We start from the raw sequence: 20775 nt of genomic DNA, 5'->3' as shown, positions 1-20775 counted from the left end.
AGAGAGAAAGAGAGAGGGAGAGAGGAAGAGACAGAGAGAGAGGAAAAGAGAGAGAGAGAGACAGAGAGAGAGGAAGAGAGAGAAAGAGAGAGAGAGAGAGAGGACAGGAAGAGACAGAGAGAGGGAGGAAAAGAGAGAGAAAGAGACAGAGAGAGAGGAAGAGACACAGAGAGGAAGAGACAGAGAGAGGAATGTGAGTCATGTGTGCACCCAAATGGTGCAGCGGATCTGGAGTCCCATAGTCGGGGGAAACATTGGCCCAGCGTCGTCCGGATTAGGGGAAGGTTTGGCTGGGGTAGGCCGTCATTGTAAATAAGAATTTGTTCTTAACTGTCTTGCCTAGTTAAATATAAAACAATTATGTGACAGGTTATATGTAGATAGTTTACTGGATCAGAGCAGAGCAACAGGTTAGCCAGAGTGCATGGATAACATGTACTCACAGTAACAAAAGTGACCATTTATAAGAAATTCAAAAGTACCCAAAAGAGCAATATTTATATCAGAAAGAATCAAACTGACTCAGTGAGTGACAGGGAACGGGTTACTAGCCAGTAGCAGTATAAACAGGATGCATGGTTTAAAGGAAGGTTGTTCCTCTACTTAGACACCAGAGTACCTCAGTCTGGGAGCTGGGGCAGACCAGGGTCGTGACCCCACTTGACCGGCCGGCTGATTTGCTGTGTTGACCTGCAGTTAAAGCAGCGTGGGCTCCAAGACAGGATCCTCACGGTCAAAGGATGTTAGTGCGTGTCTCCTCAGAGCCCTGCTGAGGGCCCCGCCTGGCACTGATGGATCACCACACATTTACCCTAACTGCAGCTAACTCACACACACAGACACACACAAACATTTTCCATTCAGTCTGTCTCTCAAATTCATGTCTGCATGGTCTTCCATCTCCCTGTCCTATCTGTCTCAGTCATGGCTTTTCTCCAGTGTCTTAGTAGATATGATACCAGTGGTCATAAGTCTGCTGTTTATTTGACCTCTCATGTGGAGACTCCCATCAGCCTCTCATTCGGAGATGACAGAGCAGAGGGCACTGCAGCAGGAGATGAAACACTCAGACTAAACTGTGAGATGAAGGAGCAAAAGAGCTCTGATAGCGTCTCATATTATTCCTTTAATTACACTATTTATACAAAAGTATGAGGACCCCCATTCAAATTAGTGGATTCGGCTATTTCAGCCACACCCGTTGCTGACAAGTGTATACAATCGAGAACACGGCCATGCGATCTCCATAGACAAACATGGCAGTAGAATGGCCTTACTGAAGAGCTCAGTGACTTTCAGCGTGACACCATCATTTTAATTTATTTTTTTAACCTTTATTTAACTAGGCAAGTCAGTTAAGGACTAATTCTTTTTACAATGACGGCCTACTCCGGCCAAACCCTAACGACGCTGGGCCAATTGTGCACCGCCCTATGGGACTCCCAATCACAGCCGGTTGTGATACAGCCTGGAATCAAACAAGGGTCTGTAGTGATGCCTCTTGCACTGAGATGCAGTGCCTTAGACGGCTGCGCCACTCGGGAGTCCCTCATGCCACCTTTCCAACAAGTCAGTTCATCAAATTTCTGCCCTGCTAAAGCTGCCCTGGTCAACTGTAAGTGCTGTTATTGTGAAGTGGAAACGTCTAGGAGTAACAACGGCTCAGCCATGAAGTGGTAGGCCTCGCAAGCTCACAGAACAGGGCCGCTGAGTGCTGAAGCACGTAGCATGTACAAATTGTCTGTCCTCGGTTGCAACACTCACTACCGAGTTCCAAACAGACACTGGAAGCAACGTCAGCACAAGAACTGTTCATCGGGAGCTTCATGAATTGGGTTCCTTAACCGAGCAGCCACACACAAGCCTAAGATCACCATGCGCAATTCCAAGTGTCGGCTGGAGTGGTGTAAAGCTTGCCGCCATTCGACTCTGGAGCAATGGAAACACGTTCTCTGGAGTGATGAATCACGCTTCACCATCTGACAGTCAGACAAGCTAATCTGGGTTTTGCAGATACCAAGAGAACACTACCTGCCCCAATGCATAGTGCCAACTGTAAAGTTTGGTGGATGAGGAATAATGGTCTGGGGCTGTGTTTCATGGTTCAGGCTCCATAGTTCCAGTGAAGGGAAATCTTAAAGCTACAGCATACAATGACCTTCTAGACAATTCTGTGGTTCCAAATTTGTGGCAACAGAAAGGATATTTTCTATTTTAACATAACAATGCCCCTGTGCACAAAGTGAGGTCCATAGAGAAATGGTTTGTCCAGATCAGTGTGGAAGAACTTGACTGGCCTGCACAGAGCCCTGACCTCAACCCCATTGAACACCTTTGGGATGAATTAGATGCCAACTGCGAGCCAGGTCTAATCGCATCACATCAGTACCTGACCTCACTAATGCTCGTGTGGCTGAATGGAAGCAAGTCCCCACAGCAAAGCTCCAACATCTAGTGGAAAGCCTTCCCAGAAGAGTGGAGGCTGTTGTGGCAACAAGGGGGTGACCAACTCCACATTAATGCTCATGATTTTGGAATTAGATTTTCGACGAACAGGTGTCCAGATACTTCTGGTCATGTAGTGCATTATACCCACTGTATACCCCATCCACATCTCCCTCCAACTATAAATGCATTGGAAAACTGTATGGGCCCATGTTCTTGGAGAGCAGATCTCTTTTACAAAAGCCCATTCACCATGGTTACACCGCAGCTGGTGCTCTCCTGGCATGTCCATGGTCTCCGTATTGAACAATAGTGGTGTCCAGCAACATACGACATCGCCTGTGAAATCTGGAGGGCGGGACGCAGTGCCCTAAACTTTGGGGATTTGTTTGGTACAGAGGAAAGCTGGCAGGGCCCGATGTCTCCAGCCTGGCCAGCGATCAAAGCTTTGGGAGACAGGGGGATTGTGGGATTGGGGGGTGGCATGCCAACAGCACACAGCATAGCCCAAACAGATGAGCCTGCTCCCAGAAACACATTATCATTCAGAGGGCAGGGCAACCTCATCCCAGACTCAGCCATGGAGCTCTCAGCAACGCTGAGCTACGCAATCGCACTGTGACTCTGTTTCTCTCTGACTGAGACACCCCACAAGATAGTGAGATACCAGGGAGATAGCGCCATGAGACAGAGTTCCAAAGCTGAGATAAATAACTTAAATCCCAATGAATAATTACCATTACTGCCAGCATAGTCATTATCGTTGTCATCCGGGGCCATGCTGTGTTATGCATTCCTTTAATGCCTGCCTGAAATGCTCAAGTGACAGTATCATAGTAGATCAGGGTTGAAGATTTATGTTTTATCTCCACATGGTGTGGGCACTGGCCCCAAGGTCACACAGCCTGGAACCTTCCACTGTACCACCCACACACACACACACACACACACACACACACACACACACACACCCATTTGAGTGTGGTCTCTCTGCATAGTGTGTCCAATGAAATTGGCGCCTGGCACTGGCTTTGATCAGGGCTCAGGCCAGAGCAGGTGAGTGAGCAGGATTAGAGTGGCATGTCACTGCCACCTGACCTGACCTTTGAGCCACCAGTGGATGGAGGGGTGGTGAAAGAGAGAAGGCAGGGAAATTAATAGAGATGAGGGGACGGGTGGCTGGCCTCCATTAGCTCAGCAGATGGTGGGGATCAGGAGTTCAGGGCTCTGTCTTCCCCTCTGCACCCTGCAGAGAGCTGCTCATCAGAGGAATAGACACAGCCCAAACGAGGGGGGCACAGGGTCACACACAGCCGCCTGGATCCTGGGATGAGGTCCACCATGTCACTACTATTACAGTCTATATAGGGAGTTCTCTGTCATAGCAGTTACTTAGGCCTAATGAGAGAGAGAGGGAGAGAGAGAGAGAGAGAGAGAGAGAGAGAGAGAGAGGGAGAGATCGAGAATGAGTGAGAACGAGAGGTGAAAGGTGAGAAAGATAGATAAAGAGAGTTTGAGTGTGAACTTGCTTGCGTGAATGTGTGTGGCATCACTTAATCCAGTTGCTCCCAGTCAGGTGAGGCTACCTGAGGTGCCAAATATATTTCCCTGTTGATGAGGCCAGATGGTACCTAATTTGTCAAAAAATGCAGCCGTTGATAACACAACAAACAAGTGAGCAGGCAAGTAAATGTCTGTCCCATTAAGTCAAGTGAAAATCAGTAGCAGATAACACTTGATTTTTCAATTAAATGTCTGAAAAACCCCACACATGTAAATGAAATGTAGCTAGCTAGTTGACCTAATGACAAATTACATTTTAATATTTTTGTGAATTTAAAGAAGTGAATATAACTGCACTATCAGCCCAAGGAGGCCTGACAAACTTTTAGAGGCTATACATCGCAGTGCTCCATTTAACACTACAGCTGGGCCATGCATAATTCCTGTGCAAGGCTATGACTCAATGGTTACAGACAACATATGCACATGCGTTTTGTAGAGACAACACTCCCCCAAAAAACCTTCTCCACTCTGCTGTTGCTGCTCACTGGCTAATTATATGCCCAAGCTATGGAGGGAGGAATCGTTAATGGACTGTCTCTCTATCCATAAACCCCAGGAGGGCCCCAGTCTTTTTGAGGTCCACAGCAGGGGTGCCCAGGGGCCGCAAATTAATCACAAACAAACAACATAGCCCGCACTTGCAAAACATTCCCTGTGGATATTAGCACCCGCTAGTGTTCTCCGAGACATACGCGCACATTCCATTCCACTACACACTAGCCACTATCCAACTAACTACACTACACGCAACTGCATGCTCAGCTGGGTGTCGCACACAATGTCAATTATTCAACACTAGCCCAGTTTGAGCCCAGTGTGGATCATCATTATCAGTGTTTCATCACGCCTGTGGATAGTACTCCCCATTCACATCCTTGCCTTTCAGAAAATATTCATTACACATCAAAATAAATGCACGGATGTGGGACATCTTTTCTAATTGTATTCATTTCCTCTGTGCTAATGACAGGATGGTAAATGACAGATTCATAAAACAGATGGGTTCACATAGGATTCAATGATGCTAATGCTAAATTAAATGAATGGATACCAACTTTGCCAGACATCCAACTTACCACTAAGCAAGGTAAAGTTGCCCTTTTAGAGTTTCTGCATTGTAGAGTCAATGAAAAGCTATGAAAACCCAATCTGCACCCAGCATGACGAGTGAAACAATCTGTGCTGGGCCCCTGACGGGCAGGTGAGCGGGGAAAGTAGTGTGATGCCTGGAGTCCTCCATCTCACCTGGGAGGTGGAGTGGAAAAACACCAAGTTGGATGGCCCAGAGAGACACCGTGCATTCATCCACCTCTTCTTGGCCCAGCGGAGGGACTCGTTGAGCCACTCATTCCAGACTGGGCGCCTTCTCCGACTCGAGGGCTACGGCCCACCAGAGCCGGCCTCTGAGAGACGGAGCTCCACATCATCGCCATGCTACAGCCCCTACCTGTCTCTGTCTAGCTCGGTCTCTCAGTCATGTAGCAGCTCAGAGTCCCAGACACACATGGCACACTGAATGGCCACATGTGCTTTGCACAGACAGACACAGACATGCGTACATGCAAACATACAGTGACAAGAGGGGTTTGAAGAGGAGTCCTTGACAGTTGGACAGGAGAACAGTGGGTGAAGGCAGAGAGAAACAAAGAGCGAGCGAGACAGAGAGATGAAGGAGATGGAGGGTGGAGGGGACAGAGAGCAAGGCGGTTGCCATGGTGAAATAGCAGTCTATGAGCTGGCAGATAGAATACATGACCTTGACATCTAATTTAAATATCCAACCTCTGTTTTGTCTGGAGGCCTTCCAGATCTAATTTCAATTACCCTTCCTTGTCGTTTGGCTTTTTCCAATCCCACATTTAGCCTGCACATTCACAATTTAGAGTGAGTGAGCGAGTGAGTGAGTGAGTGAGTGAGTGAGTGAGTGAGTGAGTGAGTGAGTGAGTGAGTGAGCGAGTGAATTATCATTAACAAACCCTGCAATGCCAAGAGCTGAGCAAAGAAAAGAGTCCCCTCATCTAGCTGGTCCTGGGGCTGTTCTAGTAACACACTGAAGCCTCATGACCAGAACATCCAATCAATCAGAATAAACCAAATTACAACACAGTCAAAACAAATCTACATGACCTATTGGGAAACTAAATGCTAAAAGTTAAATGCAGTGCTATCTGGCCCTAAATCGACAGCACACCATGGCAAACTATTTGACCATGGTTGCTGATCAAAACTTTAGAAAAACCTTGACAAAGTGCAGGCTCAGTGAGTACAGCCTTGCCATTGAGAAGGGTGGACACAGTAAAACATGGCTCAGTGAGTACAGCCTTGCCATTGAGAAGGGTGGACACAGTAAAACATGGCTCAGTGAGTACAGCCTTGCCATTGAGAAGGGTGGACACAGTAAAACATGGCTCAGTGAGTACAGCCTTGCCATTGAGAAGGGTGGACACAGTAAAACATGGCTCAGTGAGTACAGCCTTGCCATTGAGAAGGGTGGACACAGTAAAACATGGCTCAGTGAGTACAGCCTTGCCATTGAGAAGGGTGGACACAGTAAAACATGGCTCAGTGAGTACAGCCTTGCCATTGAGAAGGGTGGACACAGTAAAACATGGCTCAGTGAGTACAGCCTTGCCATTGAGAAGGGTGGACACAGTAAAACATGGCTCAGTGAGTACAGCCTTGCCATTGAGAAGGGTGGACACAGTAAAACATGGCTCAGTGAGTACAGCCTTGCCATTGAGAAGGGTGGACACAGTAAAACATGGCTCAGTGAGTACAGCCTTGCCATTGAGAAGGGTGGACACAGTAAAACATGGCTCAGTGAGTACAGCCTTGCCATTGAGAAGGGTGGACACAGTAAAACATGGCTCAGTGAGTACAGCCTTGCCATTTAGAAGGGTGGACACAGTAAAACATGGCTCAGTGAGTACAGCCTTGCCATTGAGAAGGGTGGACACAGTAAAACATGGCTCAGTGAGTACAGCCTTGCCATTGAGAAGGGTGGACACAGTAAAACATGGCTCAGTGAGTACAGCCTTGCCATTGAGAAGGGTGGACACAGTAAAACATGGCTCAGTGAGTACAGCCTTGCCATTGAGAAGGGTGGACACAGTAAAACATGGCTCAGTGAGTACAGCCTTGCCATTGAGAAGGGTGGACACAGTAAAACATGGCTCAGTGAGTACAGCCTTGCCATTGAGAAGGGTGGACACAGTAAAACATGGCTCAGTGAGTACAGCCTTGCCATTGAGAAGGGTGGACACAGTAAAACATGGCTCAGTGAGTACAGCCTTGCCATTGAGAAGGGTGGACACAGTAAAACATTGCTCCCCGTTGTAGAGTAAAGTCTGTGCAACCACTGCACCACAGCAGAAACTGAGACAGTGCTGCATTTCCTGACAAAATATAAAAAATATAAGACAATTAGAGTGTAATTTCCCCAAATTTGAAACCCTTATTCAAGGTTTCAAAAATCTCTGATGAGAATAGGCTACCCGTCCTGTTGGGGGAGGAAGTAGAGAGCTGTAGTTTGGCACCACACTACAGAGCAACCAGCCTGCACATGTCCTCTATGCCATTGTTATTGTTCAATGTGTAGTTATTTTGACCCTTGATTATTATTATTTTAATCATATTAATATTGTAAATGTGTCACTTAATTTCCAAAGTACGCTTTGGCAATATGTACATTGTTGCCGAGAGAGAGAGAGAGAGAGAGAGAGAGAGAGAGAGAGAGAGAGAGAGAGAGAGAGAGAGAGAGAGAGAGAGAGAGAGAGAGAGAGAGAGAATTGCTCTATATGGCAGGAAGTATGGGGTCTGCTCTCTAATAATGAATTTACCAAATGGGACAAACATTCAATCGAAATACTACATGCAGAGTTTTGTAAGACTGTATCGCAAGTGCAAAGAAAAACACTAAATATTGCAGGTACAGTGGTTCTTCCTGTAAAAGTTGTGGCTGACTGCAGCACAGCTTGTGGGGTGCCGCAGAATTCTATGGTATGTTATTTATGTGTCAGCTATTGTTGCCAGAATGACGCAATTTACCACAATCTGACACCATCTACCACAAACAGTCGCGGCATAAACTCAAAACTTTTAAAGGAGGAACCCCTGTAAAGCAGAATTGTCCAACATCCTGTCACACCTTCTCCTGCCACACCCCCTAATGGACATCCGGTGTCTCCTTGACATGCAGCCATTCCCCCAGTTCCCTCTCCCTCTGTGTGTGATTGTGTGGTTGGATACAGGTGTGCTGGAGTCAGAGCAGTTCCCCACCAGCTGCAACCCGTTCCGTAATCAAGACCTCTACAAATACTCAGTCCTTCCACTTCCACTCTGCCAGATCCTAATCTCCGTTCAGTCAGTCATGCTTCTAGCTATTTATTATTATTTAAGATCCTGTATCCAGCTGTGTCTGTTTCCTTGCCTTACGCTCTGGCTCCTGTTCCACATCTCACCACCCTGCTACCCTGTTCTGGATTCAACTCACCATCCCTCCCTTGGATTCCCCTCCAGACCTGTTTACCCTGTCCCAACCCAGCTCACTTCAACCTCAGCCTCCACATCTGGTTTCCTACAACTCATCCGAGCTTCCCTGCATCTCCCCTTCATCTCTCCCTGTGTTACAATAAATATCTTGGTTCATTCATCCCTGTTTCCTGGTCTGAGCCTGCTCTTGGGTTCCCCTGTTCTGCTCCGCCTAAGTGTCGAGGCCCAACTGGTTAACAACACCTCGATCCAGAAAGCTCTCATTGGCACCTGAATCTATAAGAGTAGAGAGAGGAAAAGCCTGGCTCTGCCACACAAGTTTGGCCTCAAACATCAGGCTCTGGGGGAAGATGGGCCGGCAATTTGACTCCACAATATTTTCCCCACAAAGACAGAGCCTCCTCTTACTGGATGCAGGGAACAAGGGGAGACCAGGTGGCCAACCTGGCCACAGTATAGACAGCTCCTAGTATCGATACGCCACTGCCTCTCCTCTAGAAATAGACAGGTCCGGCCGAGCTGCATGGGTTCAGGCTTAGAACATGCATGGGGTTGGGATGCAGGAGATGAGCAAGGCACTGAAGCAGATGTTAAGGAACTTGCAACCCTACCTACCCTCTCCCTCCAACGCTCCCGGAGACAGTTGTCAATAAGGATAGTGAGAGAAATGAGTTCATCAAGATCATCAGGCTCCTCCCTGGACACCAACTCATCCTTGAGGGTCTCAGTGAGTGAGTTCCGGAATGCTCCTTGTTCCGGAGAGCCTCCTCATTCCAGCCGCTCTCTGCGATGAGGGTGCGGAACTCACATTCCATGTCAGCAACACTCTGGGAGACTTGATGGATGGACAGACCACCCGCAGACCGGGTGGTCTGGTTGCCTCTGCACCACAGAGGCAACCAATCAAAAATTAAATATTGGCATGTTCACTAGCATAAGAGCTGGGCTGTTGCTCAAATACTATTGAACATTTACTAGAAAAGCAATGCAAGCTTCGAGGTTACCATCGTAGCGGAACAAATGGCTTCCGGGGTGGAGAGGAAGGACTTGGTACAGGTTGTGAGCTCTGAGCGATGGTTCGGCCCTGTAGGACAGACAAGCTCTGTGGAAACTCATTGATAGTTTCCAGAAGGTTTTTTGGGGATTGATCGTGTTGATTGAGCAGGGTGCCTTGACCAATGAGAATTTGGTGGAGAGTATCTGAGTCTGCTGGGTTCATATCTTGGCCAGATTGTACTGTTAGGCAAAGCCAAACAGGGGAACCCAAGAACAGACTCAGACCAGGAAACAGGAATGAATGAACCAAAATATTTATTGTAACACAGGGAGAGATGAAGGGGAGATCCAGAGAAGCTCGGATGAGTTGTAGGAAACCAGATGTGGAGGCTGAGGTTGAAGTGAGCTGGGTTGGGACAGGGTAAACAGGTCTGGAGGGGAATCCAAGGGAGGGATGGTGAGTTGAATCCAGAACAGGGTAGCAGGGTGGTGAGATGTGGAACAGGAGCCAGAGAGGCAAAACTGCAGTGAGAGGAGAAACAGGCACAGCAGGATACAGGATCTTAAATAATAATAAATAGCTAGAAGCATGACTGACTGGAGATTTGGAAGTGGAAGGACTGAGTATTTGTAGAGGTCTTGATTACGGAACGGGTTGCAGCTGGTGGGGAACTGCTCTGACGCACACCTGTATCCAACCACACAATCACACACAGAGAGAGAGGCAGATGGAACTGGGGGAATGGCTGCAGGTCAAGGAGACACCGTATGTCCACTAGGGGGCGTGGCAGGAGAAGATGTGACACACCCCCTCCTTATTTGAATAGAAAAAAGAGCCATCAAATTTTACAACCATCTAAAAACAAGTGACCCCAAAACATTCCATCACACAGCCCTACAATGTCAAGAGATGAAACAAGAGAAGTCCCCTCAGCCAGCTGGTTCACTAACCCAAACCAACCCCATAGAGCCTCAGGACAGCACTCTGAAAATCTGGCCCAAACAAATCATGACAAGCAAAACTAAACATATCACCTATTGGAAAGACACCACAAAAAAAGCTAAGTAAACTTCAATGCTATTTGGCTCTAAACAGACAGTACACGGTGGCAGACTATCTGACATGATAGTGACTGATAGAAAACTGAGGAAAACACTGACTAGGTGAAGACTCGTGAGCATAGTCTGGCTGTAGAGACTGGTCGTCACAGGCAAACCTGGCTGCCCAGAGAGGACAGGCTGTGCTCACTCTGCTCCAAGGGTGATGTAGAGACAGAGCTGCATTTCCTATTACACTGTGACAAATACTCAGACCTAAGAGAATCTTTCTTTACCAAAATGATCATTCAGTACAAAGAATTTGTAGAATAAATAATCAAATATGTATTGGGTGAAAAGCCAAAATGTGCAAAGCCAAATATGTGTCCTGTGCAATGAAATGTCAATAATATTTTAAATTTTAAAAAAATTGGCTTTCATACCATGTTATGTGGCTTCTCAGTCAGGTTGAGATTGGTCAACTACCATTGCTTTAATGTATTACTATTCTCATTAACATTGCTGTTATAGTTGTTGTTAATGGTAATCCCATTTCCACTACTACTATTATGATTGCTGTTGGTCCCACCATTTTTTGTTATATGTATACTTTGACAATGTAAGTCATTTAACCTGCCATGTCAATAAAGTCTGCTGAATTGAACTGAGAGAGAGCGAGAGATATGTCCATTACAATAGAGGAGCAGAAAGCGGCGGTTTTAAAGTCAGGGCCATGCTCTCTATGGAGCAGACACCCAAGGCCACAGAATGACACTGAGAAGGACATCCACAGAACAGAACAGAGGCTGCCAGAGTCTGTGAAGCTGAGCTGCTGGGAACTTCACACGTATCAGATCCATGTCTCCCAGGGCCGGGCTCTGATTTCTCTCTGTAGTAGCCCCGCTGTTCGCCAGATTTGCTGGAGCTCACAGTTAGATTAGACACCATCTTGTGTCACCCCTGACAAATGGTGCAACAAAACAACATGTTTGGCTTTTGGGAGATCGCTCTCTTGTTCTTTTTTCAAACTTTTTTTAAGCACCCACCCGACCCTCTCTTCCCCTTTGTTTCTCTCATTCCCTCACTCCCCAGGCATCTCCCTGAGCTGAAACATTGGAGCACTTGTTTGTTTAAACAGTATTTTTTTCAAGCAGGCAATGTTTGTGGGCAGCCTCACCAGGGGGTCCTGGAAGCAAAGCATGGGCAGCAACTGATCAATAGTTTTTCAGTCTCAGTGAGAGGGATGTTATGTGCCAAGTCACACAGACACAATCTGTATGTAAGAAACACAGACAAACCAAGTCCCTCTTTATCACATGCAAACAGAAACTAATGTGCATGTTTTACCTCCCTTAAACTATAACTTGCTCACTCTCTCTCATCCCTGTTTGACCTCTCCACCAGACCTCCCAGACTATCTATCCTCCTCGGTGGGTCTATCTATGCCTACAGATTCCCCCTCTATAAAGTATGAATGAGTGAGAGGAATATTGAGTGGCTCTATCCAATTCTGAATTCTATTCGGCTCTGAGGAGGTTGCTGCAGAATGCCAAATGAAGAATATCTCTCTGCCTGTTACAGTGAGAAACCGCCCTCAGCCCCTTGAGCGGCTGTGCCCCCTCACTGTGTCCCCTCTCCTGTCCCCTCCACAGCAGACAGGGGTACCAATTCATTCACCTTTGCCAGCCTTGCCAGCTGATCATCAGGCACCATCCATAAATAACAACCCCCTGATGAGTCAGTCTGCACTTAACACCCGAGGATGAGCAGTCAATCAGGAGGGCAGTGAATCTACTGTCCTCTGCTGCAGCCTACTGCATGTTGAATAAAGTTATTTGAATATTTGAAATATTAATGTCAATGCGTCTGGAAGCCATAGAGAGCAGGTGCTCCTCTTCATTCTGTCCCTGCCTCATATCTATATGCAGAGCAGTATGGTGCCTCTGGTTCAAGGGAGAGGTGCATTCTGGGATGGCTAAAGAGAGGGGCTTTGGAATGAGTCAGACATCAGGGGATCTGGCCATTGGAATAATGCACAGTAGTGAGACAAGGAGTTCCCTACCTATCTAGTGAATGATGCAAACAGTCACACAGGATGAAGAACACTAGGTTACTTGGCAAACGTATAGTTCAACTTTACAATAGTTTCTGCAACTGTCTCCAGCCATTGTGTAGACCCAGCGACACTTAATTTAAGAACACTTGCTCCGCAAAGAATCACCCATCAATGTGAAGCCTGACTGATTCATTTAGAATTTGTCCTCTGCAGAATCTCCAATTTAATGTGGCCCTGTGATACAAAGTACCTGCTGTCATTGAACAAAGGAACTGCACAGAATGTAAGTTACCACATTTAGAGCCCAAGGTATCGCCCATGGTCTCTCCTGTATGATATATTCAGTCAGCCCAACCACGGTGGCCTTGACCCCTTTACATTATCCTCCTCCCCCTCTTTCTCTCTCTCCAATCGTGTGCTTTGAATAGATATGAGGTGTATTTAAGATTGTAAATGAAGTAATCGGGTTTGAACATACCTGGCCAAGTAATAAGATCACTTAAAATAATTCCCCCTCCCCCACAGATAAAGAGGGGAGGAGGGAGATGCAAAAGAGTGAGACTTCAAAATGGAATCAGAGACTGAATGGAAATAAATGATTGGATATCGAGAGTAAATGGAGCAAACAGACATTGTAGGAAAATAATCAAATAAATAGGGAAAGGGCGTAGGAGGAGATAGAATAAGACACAATAGATTATACTGTGACTTGCTGAGGCAGAGGGCAATAGCCTTTTGAAAAGCTGAGCTAATTTCCATGATTAATAATGCTGCTGAGCGCTGATTGTCAGATGTGGTTACTTGTGACAGGTGGTGGTTTCTTTTTACAGTGTGATGTGGAGGTTTCAACAGAAAGCCGACAGTTGTCCGTACACATTCGATGGAGGGGACAAACTTGGAACAGACCAGTGTCTAGCTTTAGGTTGGCTGGGAAGCCCTACGGCTGTGGTGGGGGGATTTTGGGTTAGATCTTGTATGGAGAGCAGTTGGAGACCTAGACGGTCAGTCGGACTTCACCACACCACATCTCCTCAGCAGGCAGTAGCTCTAATCTCCTCAGGTCATCCACACAGTGTTGACCTACCATCACATCTTTACTAACACTTCTGGTGCTGGTTTCAGAAGGCTTTTTCTAATGATAAATGAAACATACTTCAGGCACTCCAAGGCTTTTCCAATGTGTTGGACTACTCATAGTCCTTTATGATGGGCTCCTGAGTGGGGCAGGGGTCTAAGGCACTGCATCTCAGTGGAAGAGGCATCACTGCAGACCCTGGTTTGATTCCAGGCTCTATCACAACCGGCCGTGATTGGGAGTCCCATAGGGTGGCGCACAAATGGTCCAGCATCATCCGGGTTAGGGTTTGGCCACGCTAGGCTGTCATTGTAAATAAGAATGTGTTCTTAACTGACTTCCCTAGTAAAATACATTTTAAAAAGATAAAAAGGAACTGTAGATTTTTCATTCGTGTTTATGCCTCAAAGCACTTGCATTTGACTATACACTGTCTTCACAAAGAATACCACCCTTGACTTATTCCAAATTTTGCTGTGTTACAGCCTGAATTTAAAATGTATTTTTTTCTCACACATCTACACACAATACTCCATAATGACAAAGTGAAACATGTTTTTAGAAATGTTTGCAAATGTATTGAAAATGAAATATAATCAATAGTGAAGCAGCTTTGGCATTGATTACAGTTGTAAGTCTATCTGGGTACTGTAAGTCTCTAAGAGCTTCCCACACCTGGATTGTGCAACATTTGCCAATTATACTTTTCAAAATTCTTCAAGCTCTGTGAAATTTTTTGTTGATCATTGCTAGACAACCATTTTATTTTGGCATATATTTTCAACTAGATTTAAGTCACAACTGTAATTTTGCCACTCAGGAACATTTACTGTCTTCTTGGTAAGTAACACCAGTGTAGATTTGGCCTTGTCTGATGGAAAGCAGACTGAACCAGGTTTTCCTCTAGAATTTTACCTTCCGTCCTTAATGATTAAAAGCATACCCATAACATGGTGCAACCACCACTATGCTTCAAAATATGGAGAGTGGTATTCAGTAATGTTTTGTGTTGGATTTGCCCCTAACATAACACTTTGTATTCAGGGCAAAAAGTTACTTTTTCTTATCCCATGTGTTCTTAACTGACTTGCCTAGTTAAATAAAGGTTAAATAAAGAAAGAAAGTATTAATAAATCAATTAAAATTGCTTTGCTACATTTCTTACAGTATTACTTTATTGCCTTGTTGCAAACAGGATGCATGTTTTGGAATATTTTTATTTTGTACAGGCTTTCTCCTTTCCACTCTGTCATTTAGGTTAGTATTGTGGAGTAACTACAATGTTGTTGATCCATCCTCAGATTTCTCCTATCACAGCCATTAAACTATGTAACTGTTTTAAAGTCACCATTGGCCTCAAGGTGAAATCCCTGACGTCTTACTTCCTCTCCGGCAACTGAGTTAGGAAGGAAGCCTGTATCTTTGTAGAGACTGGGTGTATTTTCTGGTATATACCATCCGAATTGTAAATAATAACTTCACCATGCTCAAAGGGATATTCAATATCTGCTTTTTTTCTTATCCATCTACCATTAGAAATGTCTCAACTTCCTGACAAACAACTAAACATCAGAGACATACTTCATGGAGATAGATAAGGCTAAGTAAGGTATGATGCATGACTGAGCATATGGACTGAAAGAAGGATGCTCAGAACTCAACACACAGACATAATGGAAGAAGGTTGCTGATAATACACTACAGAGCAGAGCCAGGCCAAGACTCGCTTTTTACGCCTGCACCATGTCACACTAACCCAAATAAACACCCGTAGAACATTTTACTCACAAATTATACACATGTTGCTGCAGGCTTACTCCAACATTAGAGGGGCTATGATCTACTGCAGATATAAATCATATCCTTTACTCTCATATACATCCCCTCTAATAGACATAGTGACACTTTAATTTCCATGATAAAAAATGTAATCACTATTGGATGACACATACCTTATGTGACCGTCAGTACAGTAATCAGATCCACTATTTAACTGATCTAAATGCTCACCTCAGAGGCCAAATGAAGTCAACCACTCCCCAGCCAAGGACTCCACTAGGTCATCTGAGAAACAGGCTCCACTCCATATTAGGTGGATGGGTTTAATATCTATATTATTGATCAGCCCATATAGCTGCAGATCGATCTTATCTGGTCTCCACACAGGCAGACTAGCAATCAGTGAGAGAAGATATGGGAGGCTAAAAGTGTGTGTGTGTGTGTGTGTGTGTGTGTGTGTGTGTGTGTGTGTGTGTGTGTGTGTGTGTGTGTGTGTGTGTGTGTGTGTGTGTGTGTGTGTGTGTGTGTGTGTGTGTGTGTGTGTCCTCCTATGACACGAAGAAGATAAACATGGTAATTTGTGAGCATAGTGTTGTGGGAGGAAAACATTCCATGCAGGTAGTTCACTGTAGATACTGCAGAGTAGAAAATTCAAACAGCTAAATCGGTCTGAACACAGTTTATGGAAAAACGTAATAACTTTATTAGCATGATAATAATAATAAAATGACTCTTTATAGAATAACCACAATTTAAAACCAGAATTCTATTGCCAGTCTGTGCTTCTGACTGGCAATAGACAAAACAACCTTTTCTGTCCCTTGATGGAAAGAAATGATTACAATTATGAACTTTTCAAATATAATGCCTGCTGCTGGTCTAATCAGTTGTCACTCGGTACAGTTGTGATTGGCTAGCAGCCCACATACAGTAGCTATCCCCTGACAGTACTTATTGCCAGACGAAACAAAATGTCTGTTCCAGTGTCTGCCCTTACTTCATTTATCCTCACCACTGTTTCCACAGTGAGACAATGCCTTCAAATGTTCAGTAAAACAGTATGACACAGTAAGACAAAGCGCCAGTGTGATAGGGGTTATTGTAAGTGAGGAGAACTGAACTCACCTCTACAGACGTTGCCGTTGTCTGGCTCAAAGCCAGCCTTGCAGGTGCAGCTCCCGATGGGAACCATCCACTCCCCATCTCCATTGCAGTACAGCTTGATGGGAAAATCCACCTCCTCTGAGTTAGCGATGCACGTGCCTCTGGCAATGACCAAGGAGGTGCTCTCGGCGCCTGTCATGGTCTCGGGGAAGTTGGCAAAGTTCTGCACCACGCTGGGGCACTTCTTATGGAAGACACGTACGGACAGCAGAGACATGCAGGCCCCGTAGTCCTGGAAGGCCAGGTAGAAACCATTATGAGACAGTGGGCCGAAGCTCCGCACCTCCGTGTTGACCTTCATCAATCGTCCACCGAAGTCCACCTGGGAGAAGCTCTCGTCAGCCGCAATGGTGTCCACCTTCAGGTAGGGGGCTTCCATCCAGAAGGCGGTTCCCTTGGTGGTGGCGATGACCGAGTCCGTCTCGTAGTAGTAGAGGTTGAAGGTCTCCTTACAGGAGCCAGGGACACTGGGGATGGAGCTGCAATCACGGACAGTGAAACGCATTTCCACATAGACACGCTGAGCCCCTCGTCTGTCGATGTAGGTGGTAAGGAGCCAGTTGTTCTGGCTGGGCTCGAACACGTTACACACCTGGTAGGTCCTGATGGTGTTGAGGTTCTCGTCGTAACCACTCACCTCCTCCCACTGTGGAGAACACACACACACAACAAACCCAAGTTAGAGTAAGGCATCAATCAATCAACACAATCCACTCAGGCATAGCCAGGTAACCACAGACAAGTGGTCCAACTAAAATCAATCTTGGGCAGTTAGGACTGAGCAAGGCCTCACCACATTAGGACATTTGGTGCATTACAGACGTTGGATTATACGTGGTATTGAATTAGAGCCTGAGGGAAAGGATGGCCCATAGCCTCAAAATGAGCTGCCTAGTTAATAGAGTCAGCATTAAAGCAGTACGCACACACATTAGGAGCCTGTGAGCCGGCCATAAAGCACTGATAAGACTTAAGCACAGCCAATGCTTTCCCTACACCATTAATTCACACATTAATTAATTCACACATTACCAGTTCTGTGACGGACCAGGAGCACTGCTACTGTGCATTAACACCACTGGTAAGTCCTTCATAATCATTACAGAAATGTGTGTGTGTGTGCACTGTGTATGTGGGTGTGTTGTGTGTGTTGTGTATATGTGCAATATGATGATCTACTAATGGTCCTAATAATGTGGAAACGCCCACTTCTCCACATGATGAGCTCCTTATTTCCTTGGACCAACGGATGGCCCACTCGATGGCCACAGAGCAATCCATAGTCTGGCAGATTAAGGAAGGCGTGGATACAGAAACACTAGTGGAGAGTACACTACACACCAACCCCCTGGGAGTTCTTGTTTTCTCCAACAAACCAGGGAGGAGAGATGGATATGACGGTGTGTGGATGTGTGATGCATAAGGGTTGTGTGAAACGAGAGTTGACGTGGTGAGTTGTGACTATTGGGGAGAACTGGAGCGGTGCATTGTGGGAGACGCTGTTGAAATAGTGGCCAGGAGGAGCTGATCACAGAGAGCTGAGATGATTAATGAGTTTACAGAGAGCCCTGACACAAGTTAAACCTTCTATTTTTTCTCAGCGCCTCTCCTTCGCTCTGCGCCTCTTCGTTGGGCTGACCATTCATCAGAATTAGAGCGACTTGTCCCTTTCAACACCAAGCAGACATTAATACAGCCAGGTACCAGCCACAGAGAGAGAGATGGAGGAGGGGTGCTCGATGCAGCCAGAGCCAAGCTAAGGAGAGCATCCATGTCCGCACTATCCACAGATGACCTATTTTACACAACATAAATTGCTGTGCCACAACTGTGCCATGCATCCACTGTTCCCTAACCAAGCAAACATGACGGCTGCCTTAAGAATACAAAACAAGGAACTTACTGTACTCTTGAACGTTGTAATAGTAGAATGCACAAGGTGCAATTCCGATATTGTGTAGTGCATCATCAGTTCCTCTTGTCATGTCAGTCATTGAATACTATTTATAGACCTGTCATAAATGTCCAGATCAACTAACCCATGTCAGCGAATGTTTTTTTTTATTCAGGTTTTTAGGCTCATAGATATTATTGTACTTCTTTAGTCACTCAAATATCACGAGTAAACATTAGACATAGCAAAACATATAGAATTGCAAGAAAATGTGCTTTAAAACCCACAGTGCGTCTCACAAAGACACGTCAGTATGAACCAAAAGTCTTCTATTTAGACTCCAGACCAAAAGGACACATTTCCACCGGTCTAATGTCCATTACTCGTGTTTATTGGCCCAAGCAAGTTTCTTCTTATTATTGGTCTCCTTCAGTAGTGGTTTCTTTGCAGCAATTCGACCATTAAGGCCTGATTCATACTGTCACCTTTGAACAGTTGATGTTGAGAGGTGTCTGTGTCTTGAACTCTGTGAAGCATTTATTTGGGCTGCAATTTCTGAGGCTAGTAACTCCAATGAACTTATCCTCTGCAGCAGAGGTAACTCTGGGTCTTCCTTTCCTGTGGCGGTCCTCAGGAGAGCCAGTTTCATCATAGCGCTTGACGGTTTTTGCGACTGCACTTGAAGAAACTTCCAGCGTTTTTAAAAATGTTCCATATTGACTGACCTTCATGTCTCAAAGTAATGATGGACGGCCGTTTCTCTTTGCTTATTTGAGCTGTTCTTGCCATAATATGGACTTGGGGTTTTACCAAATAGGGCTATCTTCTATATACCCCCTCTACCGTATCATAACACAACTGATTGGCTCAAACGCATTAAGGAGAAAAGAAATACCACAAATTCACTTTTTAGAAGGCACACCTGTTAATTGAAATGCATTCCAGGTGACTACCTCATTCAGCTGGTTGAGAGAATGACAAGAGTGAGCAAAGCTGTCATCAAGGCAAAGGGTGGCTATTTGAAGAATATCAAATATATTTTGATTTGTTTAAAACTTGTTTGGTTACTGCATGATTCCATATGTGTTATTTCATAGTTTTGAGGTCTTCACTATTATTCAACAATATAGAAAATAGTGAAAATAAAGAAAACCTTGAATGAGTAGGTGTTCTAAAACTTTTGACCAGTAGTGTACATTTGTGCCTTTTTTCAATGCTGATTTGAATGTCATTGAGAAAACAAAAGTAATCCTAGAATTAATCATCTAGTTTTTCAAAAGTATCTGTAATCTGATTAAAATATTTTTGCTGGTAATGTAACGGATTAGAGTTTTTTTGTAATCAATTTCCTACAGCGGTATTTTCCTACGCTGCTTATAGTATTCCGAGTGGTGATGTAAGGCTTGCTACCTTGGTTAGACCCATTGGATACACTTATGGGCCTATAGCATTCAGCTGATAATGGTGTCAGACTGAAGACATATTATGGTAACATTTATCCTACACTAATTCTAAGTGGATTTTCACCAATCTACAAGTGTAGACCTACAAAATTTATCTAAACACATTTGCACTAGGTAAACACATTTTGTAAATACTTTTGCAGCTAAATGAAGCTGTGACGATTTGCCTGTGAGCAATTGTCAAGTGACGCTGGCCATTTATTTCCCAAAATTTCTCCACACAGAAACAGCAGTGTTTTCTACAAACATTGTTGATAATTCTTGCTGCTAACCTATAACTATGCAATCGCTTGTCCCATCAAACATGTTGTATTATAATATGTAGCTAAAAGAACAAACAAAATGTTAAGCATTAGTATTTCTTAGTTTTGTAACGCCAAGAATTGGTCCTTGGTTAGTGTGCGCCGGTCAAGCACGACTTTTAACCACAGTTTAGGGGCCTTTCGTTTTTGGTTTATCCAGGTTAAGAGGTCATTTCATTGTTTGTTGTAAACACTAATGTTTATGTACATTAAGTCTTTGTTTTCATTAACAGGTAAAATATTGCCATTATGGTGTGAATCATGCTATAGGCTAGTATTGCCTTTGAAGTGTAACATCAATGTTCATTAAGAATTTCCCTGTTTAAAGGTGTGAATGGATTATGCCAGGTTAGGGCACGATGCCCAACTGTTCTCCTCAATCAGAGAGATGCTTGTCTAGGCGTGAGTTTATGGGTGTTTTGTCCTGTGTTTGAAGCGCTTTTGCACTTTGTCCTCGAGTTGAAATAATATTACTAGTGGCAAAACGTTTGTTTTTCATCAACCAC

The 20775-nt window shown here is 45.0% G+C and overlaps 1 protein-coding gene across 1 annotated transcript in view; it reads right to left on the bottom strand.

Moving 5' to 3' along the window:
• LOC109897928 (ephrin type-B receptor 1-like) overlaps positions 1–20775 on the bottom strand; it is a 179502-nt gene that overhangs the window by 98321 nt on the left and 60406 nt on the right. The window contains exon 3 of the mRNA XM_020492611.2: positions 16572–17256. Within this exon, the coding sequence (XP_020348200.1) occupies positions 16572–17256 (685 nt within the window). The remainder of the gene's footprint in view (positions 1–16571; positions 17257–20775) is intronic.

This window comes from Oncorhynchus kisutch, linkage group LG10 (assembly GCF_002021735.2).
Source record: "Oncorhynchus kisutch isolate 150728-3 linkage group LG10, Okis_V2, whole genome shotgun sequence".
Classification (NCBI taxonomy): domain Eukaryota; kingdom Metazoa; phylum Chordata; class Actinopteri; order Salmoniformes; family Salmonidae; genus Oncorhynchus; species Oncorhynchus kisutch.
This window is presented reverse-complemented; position numbering and strand designations above follow the sequence as displayed.